Here is a 25887-nt window from a genome sequence, read left to right on the forward strand (position 1 = left end):
AAGTGGCTTCCTGGAGAATTGGGTTGAGAAGTTAGCATATGCCATGGTCTGCCTATGATATCCTCACAGGACCCAGAAATAGGGAATGGTGCTGTACCTGTCCAAAATTTTTCATTTTTGGGCAAATCATTTCACCTCATTGAGCCCATTTCCCATCTTTAAAATGGAAGAGGATGGCTTTGGTATTTCTCAAGTGTAGTCACCTGACCACTTTCATCAGAATCGCTGGGCATGTTTGTAAAAATCACAGGTTTGTTGGCCCCAGAGCAAAGCAACTGAATCAGAATCACTAGGAAATGGGACCCAGGAAACTGTTATTGGAAGAAGCTCCCAATTGGGGGTGTCATATGTAAGTGATGAATCACTGGGTTCTACTCCTGAGGCCAAGACTACATTGTATGTTAACTAACTTGAGAATTAAAGAAGAAGAAGAAGGAGAAGGAGGAGAAGGAGGAGAAGAAGGAGAAGGAGGAGAAGGAGGAGAAGGAGAAGGAGAAGGAGAAGGAGAAGCAGCAGCAGCAGCAGAAGCAGCAGCAGCAGAAGCAGCAGCAGCAGCAGCAGCAGCCTAGATGATAAAAATATTTGTTGGATACAAAACAAAAGTTTGATACCCAGTGGGATCAATACTTAAAAAGAATCTACTATTCTTTGTCTCATGATAGAGAACCTTGCCAGTTCCTATCCAATGTTTTTATCTGTGCTTTTCAAATACACGAACATCCTGATTTGGGCACCTTTTGAAAATTCCTTCCAAATAAATTGATCTGTGTTTGCTTTGATACTTCTATATTGTGTAAGTCTACAAGGCAGATGCAATTAAGGTTTGAAAACTAAGATCTCATAGGCCAAAGCTGGCCCACATCCTATTCGACTTGAGCATCATAATACTTTAATGTATTATGTGCACTTGAATAGTTTGAGGCAGGTAAGGTCCCTGCAGCTTGTCACAGTTGCCAGCAATTCTTACTGTCTCACACCAAACCCTATTCCCTCATTTTTGTTCCCTGTTTGGTGCTTCAAGGTATCTAACTACACAACTCCTCATCTATTGCCCAATTCAGAGTTCATGTGCTTAAGATTGTGGATCAGCAGACTGATTAATTATTATCAAGGTAGTTACAAAGAGAACGGAACTTACAGCCCAGCTAATTTAAACGTGCATTTTGAAAATAAGGCACTAAGAGAAGAGGCTTGCCTTAGGTGAGGCAACAACTCTCAAGTGGTGGCATGAATTTGAGGGGGGCCAGACTCCCACAGACCTCAACCTACCTCCCAGTCATCTCCTTCGTCTCAAAGGAAGTGCTTAGATAAAAGGAGTAGTTTCAGATTTGGGAACTGTTTAGGGATTTAAACTAGAATAAATCAAATCTTAATAGGGCCAGGGGAAAAAATGATAAAATCCTGCCAAGAATCCACTATATAGAAAAATTATATGCTATACGTTTACTTTTGTAAAGTTATCATATGATATCATATGACATCATGTCACTCAAAAACTGCAAACAGGATACATAATCACTAATAGTTTTTAGACTAATTCACTCATTCATGTTTTTAACAAACAAAATTACTACAGAATTTTGGTAATAAATTCTCAAAAATTTTAAAAAGAATATTCTCATTGAAAAATCATCTTATTTATTTTTATATATTTTCAAATTAAATCTTTATAATTTAATATTACAAATGTTATAATGTTATTATTTCTTCTAGCCATAAAAATAGAATTATATCATGTTTTTAGCTTCTCTACTTTTTTATATAGTGCAGAGGCTCTCAGACTAGAGTGTACATCACAATGACCAAAGGAACTTGCTAAAACACAGAATCCCAGAACCCTTTCAAGGTTCTGATTTAGTAGGTATAGATGGAACCTAATAATTTACATTTTCAACAGGCATCTCCTGGTGATTCTGAAGTAGAAGCTAAAGAAGCCTTCTTTAAAATAGTTGGCTTAAAAAAACCTATAGACCATTTAATCTAATGCCTTCCATTCTACAAATCTGAGGTGCTGAGAAAGACAGTTACTTGCCAAGGTCATCTAGTTAGTGACAGGGCTGAGACTGGCTCCTAGTTCTCCTTCCACTTGACCTTATTACTGTAGTTTATAGACTATGATCATGCAGAATATAGAAGACAGGGAGTCTAGCTCCCAAAGTCCACATCCTTGACTACTGTGCAATACAGCTTTTCAGGAAGCTGAACTCCCAGAAGATGAATTAAATCTTCAGGAAGTAAAGAACATTCTAAGTTAGGTAACTGGGTGTGAAAAAGGCAGGAATGAACATGGTGGACTTGAACATCTAGAAGGCCAGCAGAGCTAGAATACAAAGAACGAGGAAAGAGAGATGGGGATGAGGTTGGAAAAGAAGGAAGGAAGGGAGGGAGAATAAAAGGGAGAAAGGAGGGGCGCCTGGGTGGCTTAGTCGGTTAAGCGTCCGACTTTCGCTTAGGTCATGATCTCGCGGTTCGTGGGTTCGAGCCCCGCGTCGGGCTCTGTGCTGACTGCCAGCTCGGAGCCTGGAGCCTGTTTCAGAGTCTGTGTCTCCCTCTCTCTCTGACCCTGCCCTGCTCACGCTGTCTCTCTCTCTCTGTCTCTCTCCTAGAAATAAATAAAACATTTTAAAAAAATAAATAAATAAATAAAAGGGAGAAAGGGGAAGAAGAAAGGAGGATGGGAAGGAGAGAAGAGTAAGGCAGGCAAAGAGGTAGCTGATCAGATATGAGCCAGATCAGATGAAGGGATGGACTGTATAGGCCAGATTAAGGATTTCAGTTTATATCATCCAAAGAAAAGTAACAAGCTAGTGAAGGTTTTTAAACAAAGCCAAATGTGATGTAATCAGGTTTGCATTTCAAGGCTCTCTTGGCTTATTTAATGTGCCAAATCTACTGAGGAAGGCTAACATGGCAGTGGGAGGTCCAGCTGGGACTGGGGGTAATGTGAGCACATGGAGAAAGGCAGGCACATTTAAATACATTTAGATAATTTCCTCCCAACCACCCCATTTTTCACCCCAAGCTCACCTTTTCTGACAAAGCCTCTTCTAGTGTTGCTAGCGCAGTATCCGTATTACTAGAATCTGTCTGCAAGGACTTTACTCTGTCTTTCAGATTGGTTAGTTGCTTGTCTTTATCCCTAAGTTGTTCTTGCAAGTTTTCAATCTGAAAATAAAAATTAACCATATTTAATGCATATTTTATTACTTACCCAAGGACGACATTCCTGAGGTGGACCTGTTTTAAAAAATAGATGCAAGGTTATGGACATTGTCATCATTACAAGGTTACAGTGACTTAGAATCAAGGGCATTTTATGAGACCTTCATCCTTCCATAATTCAACTTTGTATTTAAATGGCAATACAGAGGAGCAGACTACCTCCTTGTATACAGAGGCAAGCCCTTCATATATGTAAGCACTATTATTTCTACCTATTTCTATCCCTCCCACCAGACCTTTAAGTCTGAAGTCCATCACCTAATCTCTGTATTGTGAATCAGGTAAATACATATGCAGGATTTATTCATTCAATGAAAAGACAAGTATTGGGTGCCCATTCTGCATTAAGCACCAGAACAATATAGGGCAGAACCTATGTGGTCATCATTCACTCATTCCTGTATTCAGTATTAAACTTTGTGATATGCCAAATGTTGTCAAGTGGCTGTTTCAATAACCACATGAAAAGCCAAGTAGGTTATCATCAGTAGACTGTTAATGGGAAGAACTTGTGATATAAATCAAATGTAACAAGTACTAAACACTCCATTTGGCAACTAAGTCATGTGCTGGCAACCAACCAGCCACTTTTATCCACTATCTGTAGCTTGAAATAAACACGCCAAATAGCTGATTATAACGCCTGCCCATGAGCAGCAGCAAGGACCTTTCCTGGGCATTGCGTACATTATCATTCATGTTTTTATTCTCTGCTTTCAAACCATGTATTTCTTATCTAAGGATTAAAAAAAAAACACTGTATAAACAATTTATTCATATTAAGGGTTTTAAAGTGACAAGTAAAAAAAGCAGTACAACTCTAGATAAGTCCATTCAAAATATTTGTATTCTGCACCCAGGCTTTCGCAGGAAATCATTCCAAATGCATGTGTAACAATGTGTGACTTAAACAAATTTTTGGATTATTTGATTCATTTAGCATAAATCTGGAATAAAATATAAATAATGACAGAAGTTGCAGCAACAAGGAGGAGGAAAAGAAGGTGACAGTGGGGGTGGCCGTGGTAGCAGCATCAAAATATTTCTGAATGCAAAAACATTGACCTTGCTGACTCTCAACTGGCAGGAGAAAGGACTTGACAACTTTTTTCAATAGCTACAATGGATTTGAACTAACAGAAATGGACTTTTTCCCCTTCCTCCCTCCCTTCCTTCCTCCCTTCCTTCCTCTCTTCCTCCCTGCTTTCTTCCCTCCCTTCCTCCCTCCTCTTTCTTTCCTTTCTTTTCCCTCCCTCCCTACAACTTTCCTTTCACCGCCCCCCACCAATATATCTTTTTAATAAGATATGTTTTCTGCCTAGAGACAAACATCCTGGAAACTCAAGTTATAAGACAAATAATTAGTCTCTCCTTTATCAAAATGCAATATATTCCTGCCCATGTACCACTGTGAGAATGCACTGTCCTTCCATGGAAAACACAGGAACTCAAAAGGCATAATCATCTGCAGTCAAAACAAAGGTTTCCTCCATGCCAGACAAGTGTTCATGTGGTTACACAATTCCAAAATAAATATATGAGTGAACAAAAATATGGATAGTTACATGTCAGAATGATACTCGTTATGTAAAAGAAGCTAACAGCTGAGAAGACTGGCTCTGTAAGGAGACTGTGTGTTCTTATTGTGAGTACACCCACACCACAGATACCTCTGTGTACATGAAAATGTGTAAATCCATGGTAGTCCCAACCAAACTGATTAGGCACCCGCTGTCACTCTGGGAGGCAGTGCCCTGGACAGAACAGAGAACACCTTTCCTCAGGGTGTCAGCCCTCAGGAGTGGTAGGCACTGATTTCAAGGGACTTTGGGCACCGGAAACAGAGGCTGTGAGCCTATGAGAGACTTTCTGGGGCCTCCCCAAATCACTGAGAGGACCGAGGAAGATAAGGACCAGGGTTTTACCAGTATACATGTAATATAAAAACACTTGGTATTTTCTGATTTTTTGATAGTAGCCACCCTAATGGACAAGAGTAGTGTCTCATTGTAGTTTTGATTTTCATTTCCCTAATGACTAGTGATATTGAATGATCTTCCCATATGCTTACTGGACATCTGTATATCTTCTTGGGAGAAATGCCTATTTAAACCCTTTGCCCATTTTTGAATCACATTGTTTGATTTTTGTTGTCGAGCTTTTAGGTATTCTCTGTATATTCTGCATATAAATACATTACCACATATATAATTTATAAATATTGTCTCCAATTCTGTGGGTTGCCTTTTCACTCTGCTGATAATTCTTTTGATGCATAAATCTCTCCCTCAGTACCGCTTTCTCTACATTCCATATGTTTTGTTACATTGCACTTTATTTCATTCATCTTTAAGCATTTTTTCATTTCTTTTGTGATTTGTTTTGATCTATTCATTGTTAAAGAGTGTGTTGTTTGGGGCACCTGGGTGGCTCAGTTGGGTGAGCATCCAATTCTTGATTTTGGCTCAGGTCATGGGATCAAGCCCTGTGTCAGCCTCCACACTGAGCGTGAAGGCTGCCTAAGTCTTTCTCTCTCTCTCCCTCTGCCCTTCTCCCCTGTTTGCATTGTCTAAATAAATAAATAAATAAATAAATAAATAAATAAATAAATAAAGTTGTTAAAATCTATAAATTTTGTGAATTTTCCAGTTTTTATGTTACTGATTTCTAACTTCATTCTCTTGTGGTTGGAAAAGATACTCTGTATGATAGCTATATTTTGAAAATATATTGAGACTTAATCTGTGGCCTACCATAGGGGGAATGTCCCATGTGCACTTGAGAAAACTGCACATGCTCCTGTTGTTGGGTACAGTATTCTGAATATGTCTGTTAGATCTTGTTGATTTATTGTGTTAAGTCCTCTATTTCCTTATGTATCTTCTCTCTGGTTGTTTTATTATTAAGAGTGAGGTACTAATGTCTCCAACTATTATTGCAAAACTCTTCTTCCTCCTTCAGGTCTGTCAATTTTTGCTTCAAATATTTTGATGGTCTGTCATTAGGTTCCTCTCTGCCTATATATGTCATACCTTCTTATGGTATTGAAATTTTAATTAATTCATAATGCCTTTCTTTGTCTCTTGTAAACTTTTCTCTTTCCCTTACTACTTGCATAGAACACATTTCTTCTTTCTTTCACTTTCAATCTATTTGTGTCTTTGGATCTAAAGTGAGTCTCTCATAGCACATAGTTGGATCATGTTAGGGGTGGACTGTTTTTATGCTTGTTTGATCTTAATCCATTCTGCCAATCTCTGTCTCTCAATTAGAAAGTTTAATCCATTTACATTTAAAGTAATTACTGAAAAGGAGAGACTTATGTCTGTCATTTTATTCGTTTCTTATATATCTGATAATGTTTTCTGTTCATTTTCTGCATTGCTGTCTTCTTTTGTACTTAGTTGATTTTTTTGGTACTGAAATGATTAAATTCTATTATCAGTGTGTGTGTGTGTGTGTGTGTGTGTGTGTGTGTGTGTTCTACAACTATTTTCTTTGTGGTTACCATGAGTATTACATGAAACATCCAAATTTTATAACTCTCAGCACTTAACACTTTGAATTTATACCAGTTTAGCTTCAATAACATAAAAGAACTCTAGTCTTTTATAGCTCCATCTCCACCCCTTTGGGCTACTGATGTCACAAAATTATATCTTTATACATTGCGTGCTCCCAAACTAATAATTCTTTTTAATGCATTAGTCTCTTACATTATGTAGAACATGGAATTAAAAACTAAAGTTACAATGATAGTTTGAGACTAAAAGTTTCTTAAAATATATTAGTCTCAGGGGCACTCAGGAGTGTAAGTCCCACATCGAGTTCACAGCTGTCAGCACAGAGCTGGTTTCAGACCCTTTGTCCTCCTCTCTGCCCCTCCCCTGCCTGCCCTCTCTCAAAAACAAATAAAACATTAAAAAAATAATAATAAAATAAAATATATTATTCTCCTAGATCATATAGAAAACAGAAAGTGGATTACAAACCACTGTTACAATAATTGTAGCTTTTATATTTGCCCATGTATTTACCTTTATTGAAATACTTCTTACATGGCTTTGAGTTACCATCTAGTGTACTTTCATTTCACCCTACATGACTCCCTTGAGCAATTCTTGTAAGGCAGTTCTAATGGTAACAAACTTCTAAGCTTTTGTTAATCTGGAAGTATCGTAATTTTTTCCTTCATTCTTAAAGAACAGTTTTGCTGAATATAAGATTCTTGGTTAACGTTTTTTGTTTTGTTTTTTTTTTTACAAATAGTTTATTGTCAAATTAGTTTCCACATAACACCCAGTGCTCATCCCCACGAGTGGCCTCCTCCATGCCCATCCCCACCCCCACATCCATCAGTTCTGTTTCTGTCAGCATTCAAGAGTCTCCCATGGTTTGCCTCTCTCCCTTTCCCCCACCATTTCCCCCCTTCTTCTCCCCCATGGTCCTCTGTTAAGTTCCTCCTAATCCTCCCATATGTGCAAACATATGATATTTGTCCTCTGCCTAACTTATTTCGCTAAGCATAACACCCTCAAGGTCCATCCATGTTGCTACACATGGCCAGATTTCATTTTTTTCTCATTGCCATGTAGTATTCCATGGTATAGAGTTTAACAATTGTTTTTATTTTCTTTTAGCATTTTAATTATATCAACCACTGCCTTCTGGCCTCCAAAGTTTCTGATTAGAAATCTGCTTATAGAGGCACCTGGTGTCTCAGTTGGTTAAGCAGCCAACTTCGGCTCAGGTCATGATCTCGCAGTTGGTGAGTTCAAGCCCCATGTCAGGCTCTGTGCTGACAGCGCAGAGCCTGGAGCCCGCTTCAGATTCTGTGTCTCCCTTTCTCTCTGCCCTTCCCCTGCTCACACTCTGTCTCTCTGTCTCACAAAAAAATAAATAAATAAATAAACATTTTTTTTTTAAAAAGATATCTGCTTGGGGCGCCTGGGTGGCTTAGTCGGTTAAGCGTCCAACTTTCGCTTAGGTCATGATTTCACGGTTCGTGGGTTCGAGCCCCGCGTTGGGCTCTGTGCTGACTGCCAGCTCAGAGCCTGGAGCCTGTTTCAGAGTCTGTGCCTCCCTCTCTCTCTGACCCTCCCCTGCTCACGCTGTCTCTCCCTCTCCTAGAAATAAATAAAAATATTTAAAATATATATATATATCTGCTTAAAATCTTATTTAGGATCTCTTGTAAGTGACACGTCACTTCTCTCTTGATGCTTTTGAGTGTATCTTTGTCTCTGGATTTCAAAAGTTTGGTTATAATGTGTCTTGGTGTGGGCCCCATTGCTTTCATTTTCCTGAGAGTTCACTGAGCTTCCTGGATGTTCATATTCATGTATTAAATCAAATTTGATAAGTATCAGCCCTTATTTCTTCAAAAATTTCTTTTGCCCCTTTCTCTATCTCCTCTTTCTAGGACTCCCCCAATGTGTGTGTTGGTCGACTTGATGACATCCCACAGGCCCCCCCCCCCCCCAGATTCTGTTTACTTTTCTTCAATCTTTTTTCTTTTTGTTTCAAGTTCATGGATTCTTTCTTCGGCCTGCTCAAAGCTGCCTTTGAATTCTTTTAGTGAATTTTTCATTTCAGTGATTATACTTTTCCACCTCCTTTTGGATTCCTCTGAGGTTTTCTATCTTTTCATTGATATTTCCATTTTGTTCATACATTGTTTTCTTTATTTCCCCTACATGTCCCATTAGTTTTTTAAGAGTGTTATTTTAAAATCTCTGTCTAGTAGATCTGCCATCAGGTCTTCTCAGGATCAGTTTCTGTTCATTTTTTCCCCTTTGAATAGACCGTACATTCCTGCTTTCTGTATGCCTTATGATTTTGTTGTTGTTGAAAACTGGATGTTTGAAACTAACAGTGTGGTAACTCTAGAAATCAGATTCTCTCCATATCCCAGGGTTTGCTGGTTTTGCTGTTTACTGTTCTTATTTTGTGTTTCTTGTTGTCATTGTTGCTGTTGTTATTAGCTATTTCTGTGCCAAAGTTCAGTCTTAGGTCTTTTCTGAACCTGTGTCTTTTCCTGGGTGGGTCATCTCTTCCTAATTTTCCTTATATATGAAGTTGTTATGAATGTCCTACTCCTCAATGTGTGGCTCTCAAAAGAGAAAATGAATGGAAAGGAAAAAACACTGCCAGCCTTTTAAGTCTCTTGAAAGTCCCTTCAGCAGAAGAGGAGGAGCCTGCACCAATGTGGGGAGGTGTAACAACAATGGCTACTGACTGTGACTGCACCTCTGATCAGAAGCAACAATCAGTGATCAGAACACAGATCCTTGACATTTGTAAGGCAGGTTTCTTTTTGCTCACCCCTGGCTCCTGCAAGCTGTGTGTAGGCTGCTCCAGGCACACATGTTTAGTTACCTGCCACTTGGCTAAAGGGTGGGAAATGGTTAACTCTCACTGTCTTAAGACCTAATACTGACCAAAATTTACTGCATTTTACCATCTAAGCCTTCCCTGGAAGTCGTAAGCCTTTAACACACTACAGACTTCCAAAATAGTTACATTAGACAGATTCTGCCAGTTCAGTCATCATCTAGATGGAGAGACATATTCCTGGTGCCTTCTACTCCTCCATCTTCCCAAAATCCTTTTCCAGAAATACCCTTTACACAACACCAAGGAAAAGGCAAAACTGACTGCGAGAACAGGATCCACTACACCATGGATTTAAACACAAAGATTTAAATCAACCCGTTGTATTGGGTTTCTATTGCTATATAAATATTACCACAAACTTTGCAGGCTAAAACAATATGAATGTATTGCCCCACAATCTATAGACCAGAAGTCCAAACGTGGTGTAATTGGTTTCTCTGTCTAAGGTATCAAAAAGTAAACATTAAAAAGTCAATCAGGCTGAGTTCTCATCTGGAACTTAAGGTTCTCTTTCAAGATCATTCAGATTGTTGGCATTATTCAGTTCATTGTTGGCTATTAGCTATAAGTTGCTCTTAGCAACTAGAACCTGTCTCAGCTCCTTACTATATGCCCTTCTCCACCTTCAAAACTAGCAACAGAGCACTTTTGCATGTCAAATCCGCTCCTCCATACTTTGAATTTTTCTGACTTTTTTGCCTCTGACCTCTAGACTCAGATTTACAATGCTCAAGTGATTAGTTTAAGCCCACCCAGATAATCTCCCTGTTGGTTAACTCAGGGTCAACTGAATAGCAACCTTAATTACATCTGCAAATTCCCTTTTGCATAAAATGTAATCTAAACATTGACATAACACCAGGGGGCCCATGTCATGAGGGCCATCCTAGAATTCTGCCTACTCCCCTTATATATTTCATTTGGAATTAAAACACAGAAGCCTTTTAAAAGATTCCTTAAACAAAGAATACTGCAAGAGAAATTTATCCAAATCTGAACAATTAATTATAATGGGATGTGGCATTTCTGATGCAGTCATTTTTATATGGCCTAATATTAAAATAAAAATAAACTTTCAGCTTATAAAAATGTTAGGTAGTGTATGCACCAGACCTCTTCACTATAAGCCAGGCACTGTCCTAAATACTTGCTTTTATTTTTTTTAACATTTTATAATGAGATAATTGAGATTTCCATGCAGTTGTAAGAAATAATATAAAGAGATCCCTTTATACTTGTTACACAGTTTCCTCTAGTAGTAAAATCTAGCATAACTATAGTACTTATCACAAGCTGGAAATTGATGTTTACATAATCCACTGATCTTATTCGGGTATCACCATTTTTATATGCACCTATTGGTGTGTGTGTCTGTGTGTGTGTCTGTGTGTGTGTGTGTGTGTGTGTCTATGTCTGTATTTAGTCACATGCAATTGTATCCACACATGTAGATTCATGTGACCACCACCAAGGTAAGGATACAGAACAATTCCATCCCCCAAAAGATCCCTTGTTTTGTCCTTTTATAATTATACCCACTTATCTTCTCTCTCTGCCCCCATCTCTAACCCCTGGCAAACATGAATCTGTCCTCCATTTCTATAACTTCGTCATTTCACAAATGTTACATAAACATAGGAGTACAGTATATAACATAAGCTTTAACATTTTTTTCATTCAGTATGATTCTCTGGAATCTCACCCAAGTGGTTATGTTTATTATTTGTCCTTTTTTACTATTAAGTAGTAGCCCATGGAATGTGTACACCAGCCTGTTTAACCATTACCTGTTAAAGGAAACTTGGGTTGTTTCTGGTTTGGGACTATTACAAACAGATGACTATGAACATTCACACATAAGTTTTTTCTATGAATGTCAGTTTTCACTTCTCTGAAATAAATGCCACCAGAGTGAAATTTCAAGGTCATGGAACTTGCAATTTTAACTGTGTAAGAAACTGCCAAATTGTTTTCCAAAGTGGCTGTACCATTTTACATTCCCACTAGCAATGTAGGAATGATCTAATTTTTTTATATTCCCACCAACACTTTTGGTGCTGTCATTACTTATTTTAGTAATTCTGATAGATGTATAGTGACATCTCATTGTATTTATTTTGCAGTTCCCCTAGTGGTTAATGACTCTGAACACCTTTTCATGTGCATATGTGCCGTATGTATATCCTCTTCAGTAAATATCTGGTCATGTCTTTTGGCTGTTTTCTAATTGGTTTGTTTTGGGCTTTGACTTCCTGTTGACTTTTCACAGTTCTTCTGAGAGTATTCCAGATACAAATCCCTTGTAAGATATATGGCTTATAGTTATTTTCTCTCCATCTGTCGCTTGTCTTTTCATCCTTTTAAGAGGTGTTTCACAGAGCACAAAGTCCAATTTATAGATCATACTTTTAATGTCAAGTCTATGAACTCATTACTTAACCCTAGATTTTGATGATTTTATCCTATAGTTTTCCTAACAAATTTAGTTTCATGTTTTACATTTTACTTTCAGTTTATTTTCATATAAAGTATGAGTTTTAGGTCAATGTTCATTTTTGTTGCCTAAGATGTCCAGTTAATCCAACACCATTTGTTCAAAAAGCTATTTTTCCTCCATTGAAATGTCTTTGAGCCATTGTAAGATATCAGTTAGGCATATTTGTGTGGGTTATATCTGGATTTTCTATTCTGTTCCACTGACCTATCACTCAATAATAGGAGATTGTTTTGATTACAGTAGCTATATAGTGAGGGTTAATATCACCTCTTTTTTCAAGCATGTTTTAGTTAATCTAGGGCTTGTGACTTTCCATAAAAAAAATTATAATAAGCCTGTATATGTCAACAAAAACCCTTGGGATTTTGAAAGGAATTTCATTAAACCTATAGCTCAATTTGGGGAAAATTGACACTTTTAATATGCTGAGCTTTTCAAACTATGAACACAATACATATCTCAATTTGCTTAGATCCTCTTTAATTTCTTTCATTAACATTTTATATTTTTCAGCATACAGATCCTTACATGTTTTGGTAAATTTATTTCTAAGTATTTCATTTTCTTTGGAATTATTACAACTTAAATTCTATTTTTAATATGTTTCCACATATTCACTTTAGTATATAGAAATGTAATTTTTGTCTACTGATCTTGTATCTTAAGATTTTATTGAACTCATGTTATTAGTTCTAGGAGTTGTTTTTTTTTTTTTTTTTTTTTTTTTACTTTTAAAGATACTTTGTGATTTTCTATGTAGACAATCATGTCATCTGCAAAAAAGGGATAGTTTTTTTTTTTAAATTTTTTTTCATATCACGTTGGTGAGCACTTCAGAGTACTGAAGCAGTAGTAAGAGTAGCAGTAGTAAGAGTAGACATCCTTGCCTTTTACCTGAATTTAGAGGAAATATATTTAGTCTTAGTAGTGAAAGACAGATGTTAGCTGTAGGTTTTTTGTATATGTTCTTTACCTAGCTGAGATGGTTGCCCTCTATTCCTAAGTTGCTTAGAGTTTTTCATCATAAATGAGTATTTTATAAAATGCTTTTTCTACATTAAATAATATAGTCACATTTTTTCTTCCTTACTCTGTTCATATGATAGATAACAATGATTGATTTTTAAATGTTGAACCAGCCTTGCATACCTGAAACAAATCTCACTTAGTCATGATACATTATACTTTTTCTAATATTTTTTGAGGGTCTTTTATTTAAGTGCATGAGAAATAGTGGTCTGTGATTTTTTGGGGGGAGTCTGGGTTTTTTTTTATTGTATTTTTCTGTGTTGGGAATCAAGTTAGGACCAGTTTCATAAAATTGCTTGAAAAATATTCTCTCTTCCCTTTTCAGAAATAAATTGAGTATAACTGCTATTAATTCTTTAACTGTTTGGTAAAAATCCCCAGTGAAGCTATCTGGGCCTGGAAATTTCTCTTATAGAAATTTTAAATTAAAAATTCAATTTATCTAATGGTTATAAAATTACTCAGGTTATGTGTTTCATTTTTGTTAAGTTTTGATAGTCTGTGGTTTTTGAGAAATGGGGTCGTTTCCACTAAGATATCAAATTTAAGAGTATAAAGTTAGCTGTAATATTCCTCTATCAACTTTTTAATGGCTACAGGATCTGTAATGATATCTCTTGCTTCACTTATGATATTGGTGATTTTCATCTTCTCTTATTTTATCTTTGTCAGTGCTGCTGGATGTTTACCAATTTTTTAATTTTTCAAAGAAGCAGCTTTTTTTGATTTTCTCTGCTATTTCCATGTTTTATATTTTATTGATTTTTGCCGTACTATTATTCTTTCCCTATACTTGCTTTGGTTATTTTGTTATTTTTCTGGTTTATTAAGGTAGAAATTTTGACTATTCATTTGTAACATTTCCTCTTTTCTAATGTAACTATTTAATACTATAAAGTTCCTTTTTAGCACTGCTTTAGCTATATCCCACAAATTTTGATGTTTTATTTTAATTTTCATTCAGCTATATGTATATTTGTCCTTTATAACTTCATCACTGAGGCATGAATTATTATTTAATGAGTATCTTTGGGTTTTGTTTTGTTTTGTTTTTTTAAGTAATCTCTACACACAATGTGGGGCTCAAACTCACAACCCCTAGATCAGGAGTCTCATGCTCTACAGAATGAGCAAGCCAGGCATCCTTACTTAGCATCTTTGAACCATGGATTACTTGTAGATTCTCATATCCCTCTATTATTGATTTCTAGTTTGACATTATTATAGCCATAGAACATACTATACGAATCCAATTCTTTTAAATATTTTCAGGTTTGTTTTACAACCTTGAATTATGATCTATCTTAATGATTATTACATACACACATGAAAAGAATGTATAGTTTGCAGCTGTTGTGTACTGTGCTTTACAAATGTCAATTAGCTCTTATTAGTTGACAGAGTTATTCAGTTCATCTAATTTGCTAATTTTCTGTAGATAATTTTATCAGTTGCTGATAGTGAAGTGTGGGGACAACTGTGAATTTCTCTATTTTCCTTTTTAGTTCTTTCAGTTTTTATTTCATATATTTGTCTGGTGCATATACATTGAGGGTCACTATGTCTTCTTGATGGGTTACTTTTTTTATTATATAATATTTCCCACTGTTCCTAGTAATTTTCTTTGCTCTTACATCTGCTTAATCTGATATTAACACAGTCATTTCTCTTTTTCAAAAATTAATGTTAACATGATACATCTTTATCCATTCTTTTATTTTCAACCTACATCATTGTGTTTGAAGTGAATTTCGTATAGACAGCATATAACTGTGTCATGTGTTTTTGAAGTTTCGTTTGTTTGAAGGGTTTTTTATTATTTGGAATCTACTTGGATAATCTCTTTTAATTGGTATATTTTGATGATCTACATAAAGTAATTATTGTTATAAGAGGGCTTAAATCTGCCATTTTATTATTTGTTTTCTGTTCATTTACCCCATTTTTCATTTCTCCATTTCTTTCTTGCTTTCCTGAGGGTTACTGGAAATATTTTTAGGATTCCATCTTCACTTATTTATATTATTTTTGAGTACACAGTTTTACATATTTTCTTAACTAATGCTGTATGTGATATAATTTACATATGAAACATGTCATAACCTACTGATATAAATTTTTTATCACTTCGAGTAAAGTACTAAAATTGTATTTACTTAAGGTCTTTTATTTTCCTCACTTTATAAATATAATTGTCTCATTATTTCCTCTACATACAGTGAGCACAACAGATATTGCTATAATTTTTGCTTCAACTGTCAAAAATTTTTTAAAATTATAAGGATGAAAATAGTTTACTATATTTATCCATATTTTTTCCATTCTACTCTTCTTTCTCCTTTTCTGAAGTTCAGATCCTGCTGTTATCATTTCTTTTCCATTTAGAGACAGTTTCCTTTAGCTACTCTTCAAGGGCAGATAAGCTAGGAACAAATACTCTTGTTTTTCCATTTTTTCAAAATGTCTTTATTTCCCTCTTTATTCTTGAAGGATAGCTTCACCAGATAGAGAATTTATGGCTGGCAGGTTGATTTTTCTTTTTTTTCCTGTACTTGAAAAATATGCCTATTCTGTCTGGCTTCCATGGTTTCAGATGAAAAATCCACTATCATTTGAATTGGTATCCATCCATTTATAAATACTGAGTACTTTCTCTCTACTTGCTCTAAGATCTTTTTTCTTTTTCTTAGTTTTTGGAGTGTAATTGTGATGTGTCAACATAGATTTCTTTGGGCTTATCCCATTTGGGGTTCACTCATCTTTATAAGTATGTAGGTTCATATCTGTTGCCAATTTTGGGAAGTTTACAGCTATTACTTCTTCAAATGTTTATTCAGCCCCATATTCCTTCTCATCTCTTTCTGGGTCTCTGATGATATCTTAGATCTTCTGTTAGTAAATCACAGGTCTCTAGGGTCTGTTCATTTATTTTCCAGTCTAGTTTTCCTATGTTGTTCAGATTAAGTTGTACTGATCTACCTTCAGGTTCACAGTCCTCAAGTTCTATCTTCTGGCATTTCCACTCTACTAAGGAATCCTTCCAGTAAGCCTTTCTATTTTTTCAAAGGAATTTGTAATTGTTTGTTAAATCTATTTTATAATTGCTTTAAGTTTTTTGTCATAAATTTTTTTTAATGTTTATTTTTAAGAGACAGAGAGACAGAACACAAGCAGGGGAAGGGCAGAGAGAGAAGGAGACACAGAATCTGAAGCAGGCTCCAGGCTCTGAGCTGTCAGCACAGAGCCCGACGCAGGGCTTGAAATCATGAACTGCAAGATCATGACCTGAGCCGAAATGAGCCACTTAACCTACTGAGCCACCCAGGCACCCCAAATTTTTTTTCATAAAACTCCAATATTTGATTCACTTTAGTGTTATTATTACTTATTCTCTCTCATTCAAATTGTGACTTTCCTAGTTCTTGGTATAATGAGTAATATTCTATTGTATCCTGAACATTTTGGATATATGTCAGAAGATCTGTTTTGTTTTGTTTTCCTATTTATATTCTATTTTAGCAAGCAGTCACCTGGTTTCAGTTTAGCATGTGGGTTCTGGCTGACCTCATGACTTGCTTATATTGCTGCTAGGGCAGCTTGCTGCTACCAGGAGCTTGGGGGCTAGGAATAGGTTGATTTGGTCTGACTCTGCTGACAAAGCTGCTGTGGGCAACTTGAGCCTGCCTCTGATGACAGATATAAGATGGGGAATGGGTTAGTTCACAGGGACTCTTCTAACAATGCTATTGTGGGCAGATTGGGCCAGTGCTAAGTCCCAGCTGGGCTTCCCCTTTTCAGTAGTTTGGCCAGAGAACAAGCATTTCCTTCTTCTCTTCCTTCCTTCCTCCCTCTTTCATTCTGATCTCTCTCTCTCTTTCTCTCTCTCCATTCTTCCTTATTTTCATCTACTTTCTGTTGGCAGTTCAGGGTTGCAGGACTCTCCATGTTCCAGGCAGGAGCATATGAAGAACAAAGCCAAGGGAACGCATCATGGTGTTCTTCAATTCATGAGGCTCCTAGACAGACCTCCTCCTTCTTTCCTACATTTCAAAGTCCTTTTATGATTGTCTGTGCATTATTTCCAGACAATCTAAATACGTTGTATTTAGATTAGAAAGAAGGGGAAGGGAAATGTGAGTTTATATTATCTTGTCTGAGAACTGGAAGCCACGAAACTCTTTTTAGAAATGGACTGTTGAATTTGCTCTTCAAAATCCCATCATGGATAGAAAATGAAAAGAAGCAAAGAAACTTGTTAAAGTGACCCAGACAACTAGTGATGAAGGGGCAGTTAACATTCAAACTGTCCAACTCAAGCCCCAGCTCTGCATCAACCTCCCCATGGCAACCCCAGGAGCCTTTAGATTAGTAACTCTCAGCCCCCTTCCTGCACTAGGACCCCTAGGGATCTATTCCCACCAGCTGATGGAAGGAAGGGAGCCAGAGTCTGGCTGGGCAGTTGAGTAGTTTCCAAATCTAACTCTTCTATTTGAGATTCACTCCCAAGGGGCATGAAACTACATAGCAAATAAATTTAAACAAACTCAAGCAAACTCACTTTGTTGGTAAACATCCTCTCTGCCAAAATACCAAACACTAAGTGAAGAAAAGGATTTGCATGATACCACTAAGAGCTACATTTCTTATCACGGAGCTCACACACAGTAGGTCCTGAGTAAATAATTCTGGACTGTAACCAAAATGAACCAGCCCTTGAAATACTGGATGAAACTTGGCTCAAATTACCTCCCACTGGAGTGTTCCTGAGAACAACCATATCATGACACCCTGTGGAATATTTGAGATACTGCACTCTTCAAGTTCTATCAAGGTCCAAATTCAAAGGGACAGAGGGAAAGCAGGAAAGAAAACAGCTCCCCAAGTGCATAATCAATATTTAAAGGTCTAGATGCTTTTTTATCATCATCAGTCTGACCCCAAAGGATAAGCACTCTAAAATAAAAGTGCCTGCTTCCCATGCTTGGTGCTTATCTGAATTCCAGAGCATTTATATGATTTCCTTTCCTTTAAAACTAATTTTAAAATGTGATCCAAACCTTAACCAAGACAGCATGTTCCCAAATAGTATGGAATTTTGTGTAATTTTTCCTTTAGACATAAAATGAATAGGCAGCAAATTTAAAACATCCCCAAATTCTTCTAAAATGGAACATCCTGAAAAAGTCCCAATGATAAAATCACAGGCAAGATCCAAGGGAGCATCTATAAATTCTCATGACATAAAAAATATTAATAACTGATTATTACAGACAAGATACTCATGGTTTGCTAATCATGGCTAAATCTATTGAGAGGATAGCAGAGTGGTTGAGAGGTCTAGAGCCTCCTAAACAGAAAAAAGTCCTAATACTTTGCAAACTCATTTCTACTGAATGTCATAACAGAAAGAAGATTTACTTTTGTTTTTTAAAAAAAAAACTGAACACCTGTCAAATTTAGAATGCAAAACATTCCAATATTTTAATATTGTGTACTCTCCTAAATAAAATAAAAAGCAAAGTGTAAACAAGGGAATCATTATTGCAGCAAAAGTACATTTGTACACACAGTGAATAGGAAAGAATTAAGACATTTTTGATGACACTGATTTTATTTGAAAGTCAGAGCTATAGATAGATTGATTGATTGATTGATTCAAGTTTCAACTATGTATATACCTTTCTTATTTATGGACTTTTTAATTTATTCAAATAGTAGCTGACATCAGAGAAATTGACCCACCCCTTTGAATATACAACTCAAAGAAAATAGGAATTAAAAATGAAATGGGACAAATAGAAAAAACATTTTATAAAATCTTTAAAGTCTCATGAAAACCATTCACAGGTGATTCTGGATTTTGAGACAGATGTAACAGATCTTCTGTAGATTTTCACTTACGCATTTTCTTTTAATACTTATAGATTCATTATCCATTATTCTCTGTTCTAAAATTAAAATTTAGTTAGCAAGATACTACCTGCCTTTCATGTTTGTTTTGTTGCTACTTAATTCCTAGGCTGCTATTCAGATGCAACTAACTTTATATTTTAAGTGTATCATCTAATCTTTGGATATTTAAATAATGAATATTTTAGTAATTAAAAATTGTCAGTAAGATCACGAAAAAAAAATCATTAAACTCTTTGGGATAAAAGTCTTTTCCTGTCCACACACTGTCAGTAAACAAAGTGCTAATCTTGTCACTTTTTTGGCCACTGTCTCAGGAATGCTTCTAAAGTACTCAAAGGATTAAATTAAATCTCACCTGCAGACAGGCTTTTCAAATCAATGGAAAACCTAGTTCTCAAAGGAAAACTACTTTCATCATCTTGAATTCAAACCAAAGATTCTATCCTCAGGAATCTGCAAGAAAATAGCAGCATCAAAGAAAACAATTCACTTCACTAGAGTTTGTTCTTCAAGACTTTGTCTAAAACAATTAATGAAGAGAGAATTCATTTTAAGAAATATTTTCTCAAGGTCACTCTAAGCGAGTCATAAAATTGTGTCATTTAAATTATCTCAAGCTGATGTCTTTTCACAATTTTGACTGTCTTGCTGGGATTTTAGGAAGCTTTTTAAAAAAGAATTATTTTATTTATATTTCTTGTTTGGAATTATAAATTTGGCTTATGGTCTTTTGTTTTTTTAAGGGATTATATAATTATATGAGCTAAACATTTGAAGCCCATGCAGGGAATAAAAATAAAATATTTATTTCTTTTAAGTTCAAAAATTAAATAATAGAAGAAACTGAATTTGAGATTAAAAGTATGCATGCATTTGGAAAAAGAATGATAGAACTCTACCTAGTAATTTGAGAAACTATTTTCCAACTTAAAGTATTCTATTTATGCTCTTTCATTTAAGAAATACTTAATAGGATAAAATACTCACATTGCAAAAAATTTCCTCCTAAGAAGAGGTAGCATTTCAAAAAGTTCCCCACCATGTCGTTGCAAGAGCCACTGTGGGGGAGGGGGAGGGTTGGGGGGGGTAGGGGGGCAGGATTAGGATGTGGTTCATTTTTGGACTCTTGCATCTACTTCCTAAATAAACAAATGCTGGCTCTCTCTCCCCAAATCAAATGCAAACCCAGAGCAAGGACAAGGAGATGAACCACTAGACTGAAAAATAGAAACATTATGTCAAAGCACCCTACATCATTATTTGCAGACAATTTATTTTGTTATTGGTTAGTATCCTTCATGCTAAATGTTCTGTCCCCTATAGCAAATGTTCCATTTCAAAAACATAGTAACATGTGCTGGAAACACAAACCACCAAAGCAATAGTTCTGGTGGCAAGAGAATGTATTTATGGTAGATCAGAAAAATGAGCATCAATCCTGAAGCTCAGTATGTATGAATCTTACTATCAATACAATTTGTACAATAACCTAATGGTATATCAGAATTATTTTTAGTTGGAATAAAAGCTTTGTGAAGCAGAGATTAAAGTGCTATCTCTAAAAGGAGGCTATGTTACATAAAAGTATTAAAGGCATGATTTGCAAATTCGATTTTTATTCTCTTCTTAGAAACACCAAGAAGTATAAACAAATAACATTTCTTCAATTAGGTACATGAGCAAGACCTGTCGGATGATCATTCGGTAACTGAGTGTTTTTTCCTTTGATTTTTGCAATTGATTCTTTAAAAAAATGTGCTTTATCTGTACGTGGCAAGAGTTGCCCCACAATAAACCTTCCAGAAATCAGTCTTAAATGGCCCCAGCAGGACCTCAAAGATAGATTTTCCCTCCTCCCCTACTGTCCCCTCGACTTCAGGTATATTTCTTTAGGGACATAATCTAACATGTCATTCTAACTATAGTCACAGTATCCTGTCTGAGCTTCACAAACATTATACAGTAAATCTAAGCATCTTTAACATTTATCTCAATTATTGTGGAAGCTAATCCTGAAAGGATCTCTGGAAATGAAGAGTTTTCATCAAGCTAAGACCAAATTCCTTCTCAAGAAATTTTTTGTGATATAATGAGTTATGCTCTTCCGTGGACCAAAGGAATAGGTGGACAAAAAGCCAACCAGAATGTAATTTAGCAACCTCTGAGAGACACCAGCATCTTAATGATTTACACAATAAATACAGTCAAAGGTCCAAAAGAGATGATCCATTCCTATCACATTATGTTGTAATGAATCTTTCACATATCTATAAAAATGCACTCAATTATTAAAATATAAAAATTATCCAAAATAGCATGGCTTCCAACTTGGCCACATAAAAGAATCAGCTGAGTACCTGATAAGGCAGATTCCTGGGCTCCAGGACCAGTGGTGCTGACTCATTAGGTCCAGTGGGAAGGTAAGTCCACAGACTTAGGTCCACATATTTAACAAGTACTGCAGGTCATTTGATCAAATACTCCATGGACCAGAGTTTTAAAAATACTGGCAAAAAACATTTTTTTTTACATCAATCATCATCTTCTTCTTCAAAAAAAATCTAGCAATATTTTCCCTTAATCTCTCATAAATGAAGTTATTTTTCAAAAGTCTGGGAATTTAAAAAGCAGCCCCCAGAACATGGATCCAGGTAGAGGCTGGGGCAGGAGGGAGGGACCACTTCCCTTGTACCTTGCTTCTCAAGAATAGCATAAATATACATATATACATATATACATACATACATATGTATATACACATATATATACATACACACATATGTATATACACATATATATATACATACACACACACACACACACACACGTGGTATGTGCATTTGATAGGATCATCTTCTATGAGAAAGCAAGGACCTAGAAAGATCCAATCTCCCTATAAGTCTCTAAATGGGAAGTCACCAGTTACTTATGGCAAATCCTATCCATTGCCTATCTTCATTTGGAACACATTACAGGTTGAAGACAAGACAAAGAGGCTAAAGATCTATGAAGCATCCATAAAAATAACAGGACATGGTAAATGCTAGTGGACAGAGTACAGCATAAAAGAAACAGATTCTGTATATACTCTTCCTCTCAAGTTGCTGGTAAAATAACTTCATGGGATCTTAAATGTATTGGGAGAAAAGAAGCACAAAAAGATTATGCCTCTGATTTAAACTCTGGGGCTGGATAGATGAGCTGAGATGGTTAACCAAGCCTTTCATTTTTCTTCTTTTCCAAGTTTAACTTCATTCATTCCTTCCAGCAGTAACCATCTGCATTTCACAGGTCTGATTCCAGCATATGGAGAATTTACAAAATAAAATAATGAGGCAGGCCCCAGATTCACTCAGCTAATGGAAAGAAGTCCATCTTCTGCAAAGTGTCAAAAATTCAATCTCATCTGCTAGCCTGACACTAAAGAAAATGAAAATCGGCTTCTTTCCCCAATTAGATTCAGGGTTCCTTAAACTTTCTTGGGAGGGTAGGCTTGTTCTGAAATTGGATATTTTAAAGAAGCAGTCTGTTTTTATTTATGCACTTTTGTTTCCTATTAAGATCTAGAATGTGTTTTGTTCTTTTATTGTCCAAGGCAGCTTCCCCTTGTGTAATTTCTGAATCTCACAGATTGATGTTTCAAGATGGCCATTAACAACTTCTATCCTTTGTTAAGGAACTCCTCTGGTTCCCTGGAACCAGGAAGTATTCCTTAATCATAGAACATGTCTGGGGTAAGTGATTCACATTCAGATGTATCCAAAGGTAACACACAGCAGATCACTGCAAAACCCCCCATATATTACAATGCAAGGAGCTGCTACAAGGCAGCAAGGGATCTTTCCAGAGGAAAATGGATCAGAGTTCAGGAGTCAGATACTCTACCCGTAATTAGTTAATGTGTAGCATGAACCAACTGTGAAACCAAATGCAGTACATAAAACACATAGCATCTTTAAATAAGCCCTTAGAATAAAACCAAGAGGAAAACTGGGAAATATCTGAAGTGTTACACCCCAGGAAAGGTACACAGAGTTGCTGGTAGGTCCATTCCAAGGTGGCTTACATACTTTCAAGTGCTTTTTTAAGAAGATACCTGTAACTTAAAAAAACTAAAAGCAATTTGCCCTCATGCTTAAATTTCCACAGGCTCTCCCCTAAGGCTTACTCTTTTCCATGATTCAGTAATTGCTGGCAAGAGGGGCCACTTGCACCTCAAAATAAGGGGCAAGTGGCTAATTATTTCTGTACAGGCCCATCTGCAGACTCAATCAGTTGCAGATGTAGAACTGTACACACAAAAAAGGAGCAGCTTCTATACCACAGGGTCCTAGATTGAGCAGAACTCCAAGACAGGCAACTCAGTAATCCAGCAATTCATGGTGGCTTCCCTACTTAGTCCCCCAAATGGGCTGCCTTCCTGAGTTTCTTTAAAACAAATGAATAAGAACAGTCAAAACAATAGGATTTAAGTATATGCAGGTGACATTCTGATGAGCAAGTCAAATCAGCTCTTGATGCTTATCTTGATGTAAGTATGAAGGCTTAGATTTCTTCGGTGTTTTGTTAGCTTGGCCTCAGTCTTTTCACTCGAGAAGGAAAGAACAGGGAGGAAATCCTAACCAGAGGGAGGCCTCCCATGCCAGGTGCTGTTTGTTAATTGAATGCTTATGATGACCCTATTATTTGGTAACCATGATCTCTATTTCACAGAGAAGAAAACTACCACATCTCTACTAGACGGAAAAGTAGCACTTGAACACAGGTCTGTCAGATTCTAAACACTGTCCTTTTTTTAACCACTACTTTAATATTTATTTTTTTAATATTTAATGAGGATTAGACACAGCATGCTCAAGAATAGCTCTTCTATAATCATTTATTCCTGACTGGTCTGACTATGTACTATTAATACTTCCCTTTGCCCACCTCCCACAGGTACAGTCTCAGTAAAGATCTAAGAGTTACAAGACAATGCACAGTGGGGCGCCTGGGTGTCTCAGTCAGTTAAGCACCTGACTTAAGTGCAGGTCATGATCTCACAGTTTGTGAGATTGAGCCCCATGTTGGGTTCTGTGCTGACATCTCAGAGCCTTGAGTCTGCTTCAGATTCTGTGTCTCCCTCTCTGTCCCTTCCCTGCTCATGCTCTGTCTCTCTGTCTCACTCTCAAAAATAAATAAACATTAAAAAGAATTCTAAAAGACAATGTGCAGTAAATTGTTCACTAATAAGATCAAAGCATCTTTTTTCTGATGTGTGTATGTGTGTGTGTATACATATATTTATCACATACATATATATACTTTTTAAATTTTATTTTTATGTTTTAATTTATTCAGTATTGAGCTAATATTTATATGCCAGGTACCCTTGCAGACCTGGTAAAGAAGCCAAACAAGCTCCTAACCCCCATAAGGATTCATTCCTTAGGGGGAATTCATTTCATTTCATTAAGGGGAAAAGTCAATAAACTAGTCAACAAATGCTTATAAAACACAGTAACTTCAGACAGAAGTAAAAAGTATATGAAAAAATCAGATTAGGAAATCAGATTAGGAAACAGAGAATGGTGGAAGTTAGAACAGTGTTATGTCAGATGGTGCTTAAGAAGACTTCTGGGGGGGCGCCCGGTGGCTCAGTCGGTTAAATGTCCGACTTCGGCTCAGGTCATGATCTCACGGTTCGTGGGTTTGAGCCCTGCATTGGGGTTGTGCTGACAGCTAGCTCAGAGCCTGGAATCTGTCTTTGGATTCCATGTCTCCCTCTCTCTCTCTGACCCTCCCCTGTTCATGCTGTCTGTATCTCTCTCTCAAAAATAAATAAAAACATTAAAAAAAAAAAAAGAAGAAGACTTCTTGGAGGTGGTGACATCTGAGCAGAGACAAGAATGCTATGAAGAACCAAATGGGGAGAACTACGGTACAAAGGCCTTGAGGTCAAAAAAAGGCAGGGGGTTCAGGAATAGCAAGAAGACTTCACAAATCAACATGCGGCATCATACTGCCTAGTAATAAAGCTTTTTACCTCCAAAGAGATTAAAATATGATTATAATCTCTGTAAAAGCTGAGATAGTCACCCATTCTTGTTATTTGTTTATTCACTCATTGATTTAACAGAGAATTAGTCAGTGTCTACTACAGGAGGGATGCTAGTTAGATGATTTACAGAGGTATGTTCCCTAGCATGACACTCCCAATCTAGGGATCAATTCGCCAACAGCAAATAAGACCAGACTCCACAGAGAAAGAAGAGAAGCAAAACCTCATGCCTGGAGACCCAAACAGAACCTTCCCCCTAAATCCAGAGAGTACCAAGATGAACTGAGTATTAGATTGTACAATCCTCCAGGGTCAAGCTGATCAAGTGATATTCAGTCTTATATACTCTGGTTGGGATACAGGAACATATTCTTGAACCTCAGAGAAGCTGGGGTTCTATTTCTGGAGTACTACAAGGTTTCCACCAATGTTGAATGGGTGGGGGAAATATATGCAGCCATAAGACCTTGTGTGATGCAGAAAACTAGAGTTTCCCTACACTCTGGAGTCATATCACATATGGCCCAGAGAAGCTGGAATTCCCCCAGTTAGCTGAGCATTCCAAGCCTGTTCTACTTTCTATAGCTGGAATGACAAAAATGTTTCTTCCCTCAGACATCTTCATTTACTGAACAGATACTTGCTGAGTGTGAGACACTCACTAGACAATGGGATGAAGCAATGAACAACACAGTTCCATGGTACAGAGCCATGGCACTTAGGAAGATGTCCCATAGAAAGTGATAACTAAGCTGAAACCCATGGGACAACTAAGGGTTAACAAGGTGAG

The 25887-nt window shown here is 36.6% G+C and overlaps 1 protein-coding gene across 1 annotated transcript in view; it reads right to left on the bottom strand.

Moving 5' to 3' along the window:
* Positions 1-25887, bottom strand: part of ERC2 (ELKS/RAB6-interacting/CAST family member 2) — a 903427-nt gene that overhangs the window by 498988 nt on the left and 378552 nt on the right. The window contains exon 7 of the mRNA XM_039257435.1: positions 3028-3165. Within this exon, the coding sequence (XP_039113366.1) occupies positions 3028-3165 (138 nt within the window). The remainder of the gene's footprint in view (positions 1-3027; positions 3166-25887) is intronic.

The sequence above is a fragment of the Hyaena hyaena genome, unplaced genomic scaffold, assembly GCF_003009895.1.
Source record: "Hyaena hyaena isolate Hyena2069 unplaced genomic scaffold, ASM300989v1 scaffold_618, whole genome shotgun sequence".
NCBI lineage: Eukaryota > Metazoa > Chordata > Mammalia > Carnivora > Hyaenidae > Hyaena > Hyaena hyaena.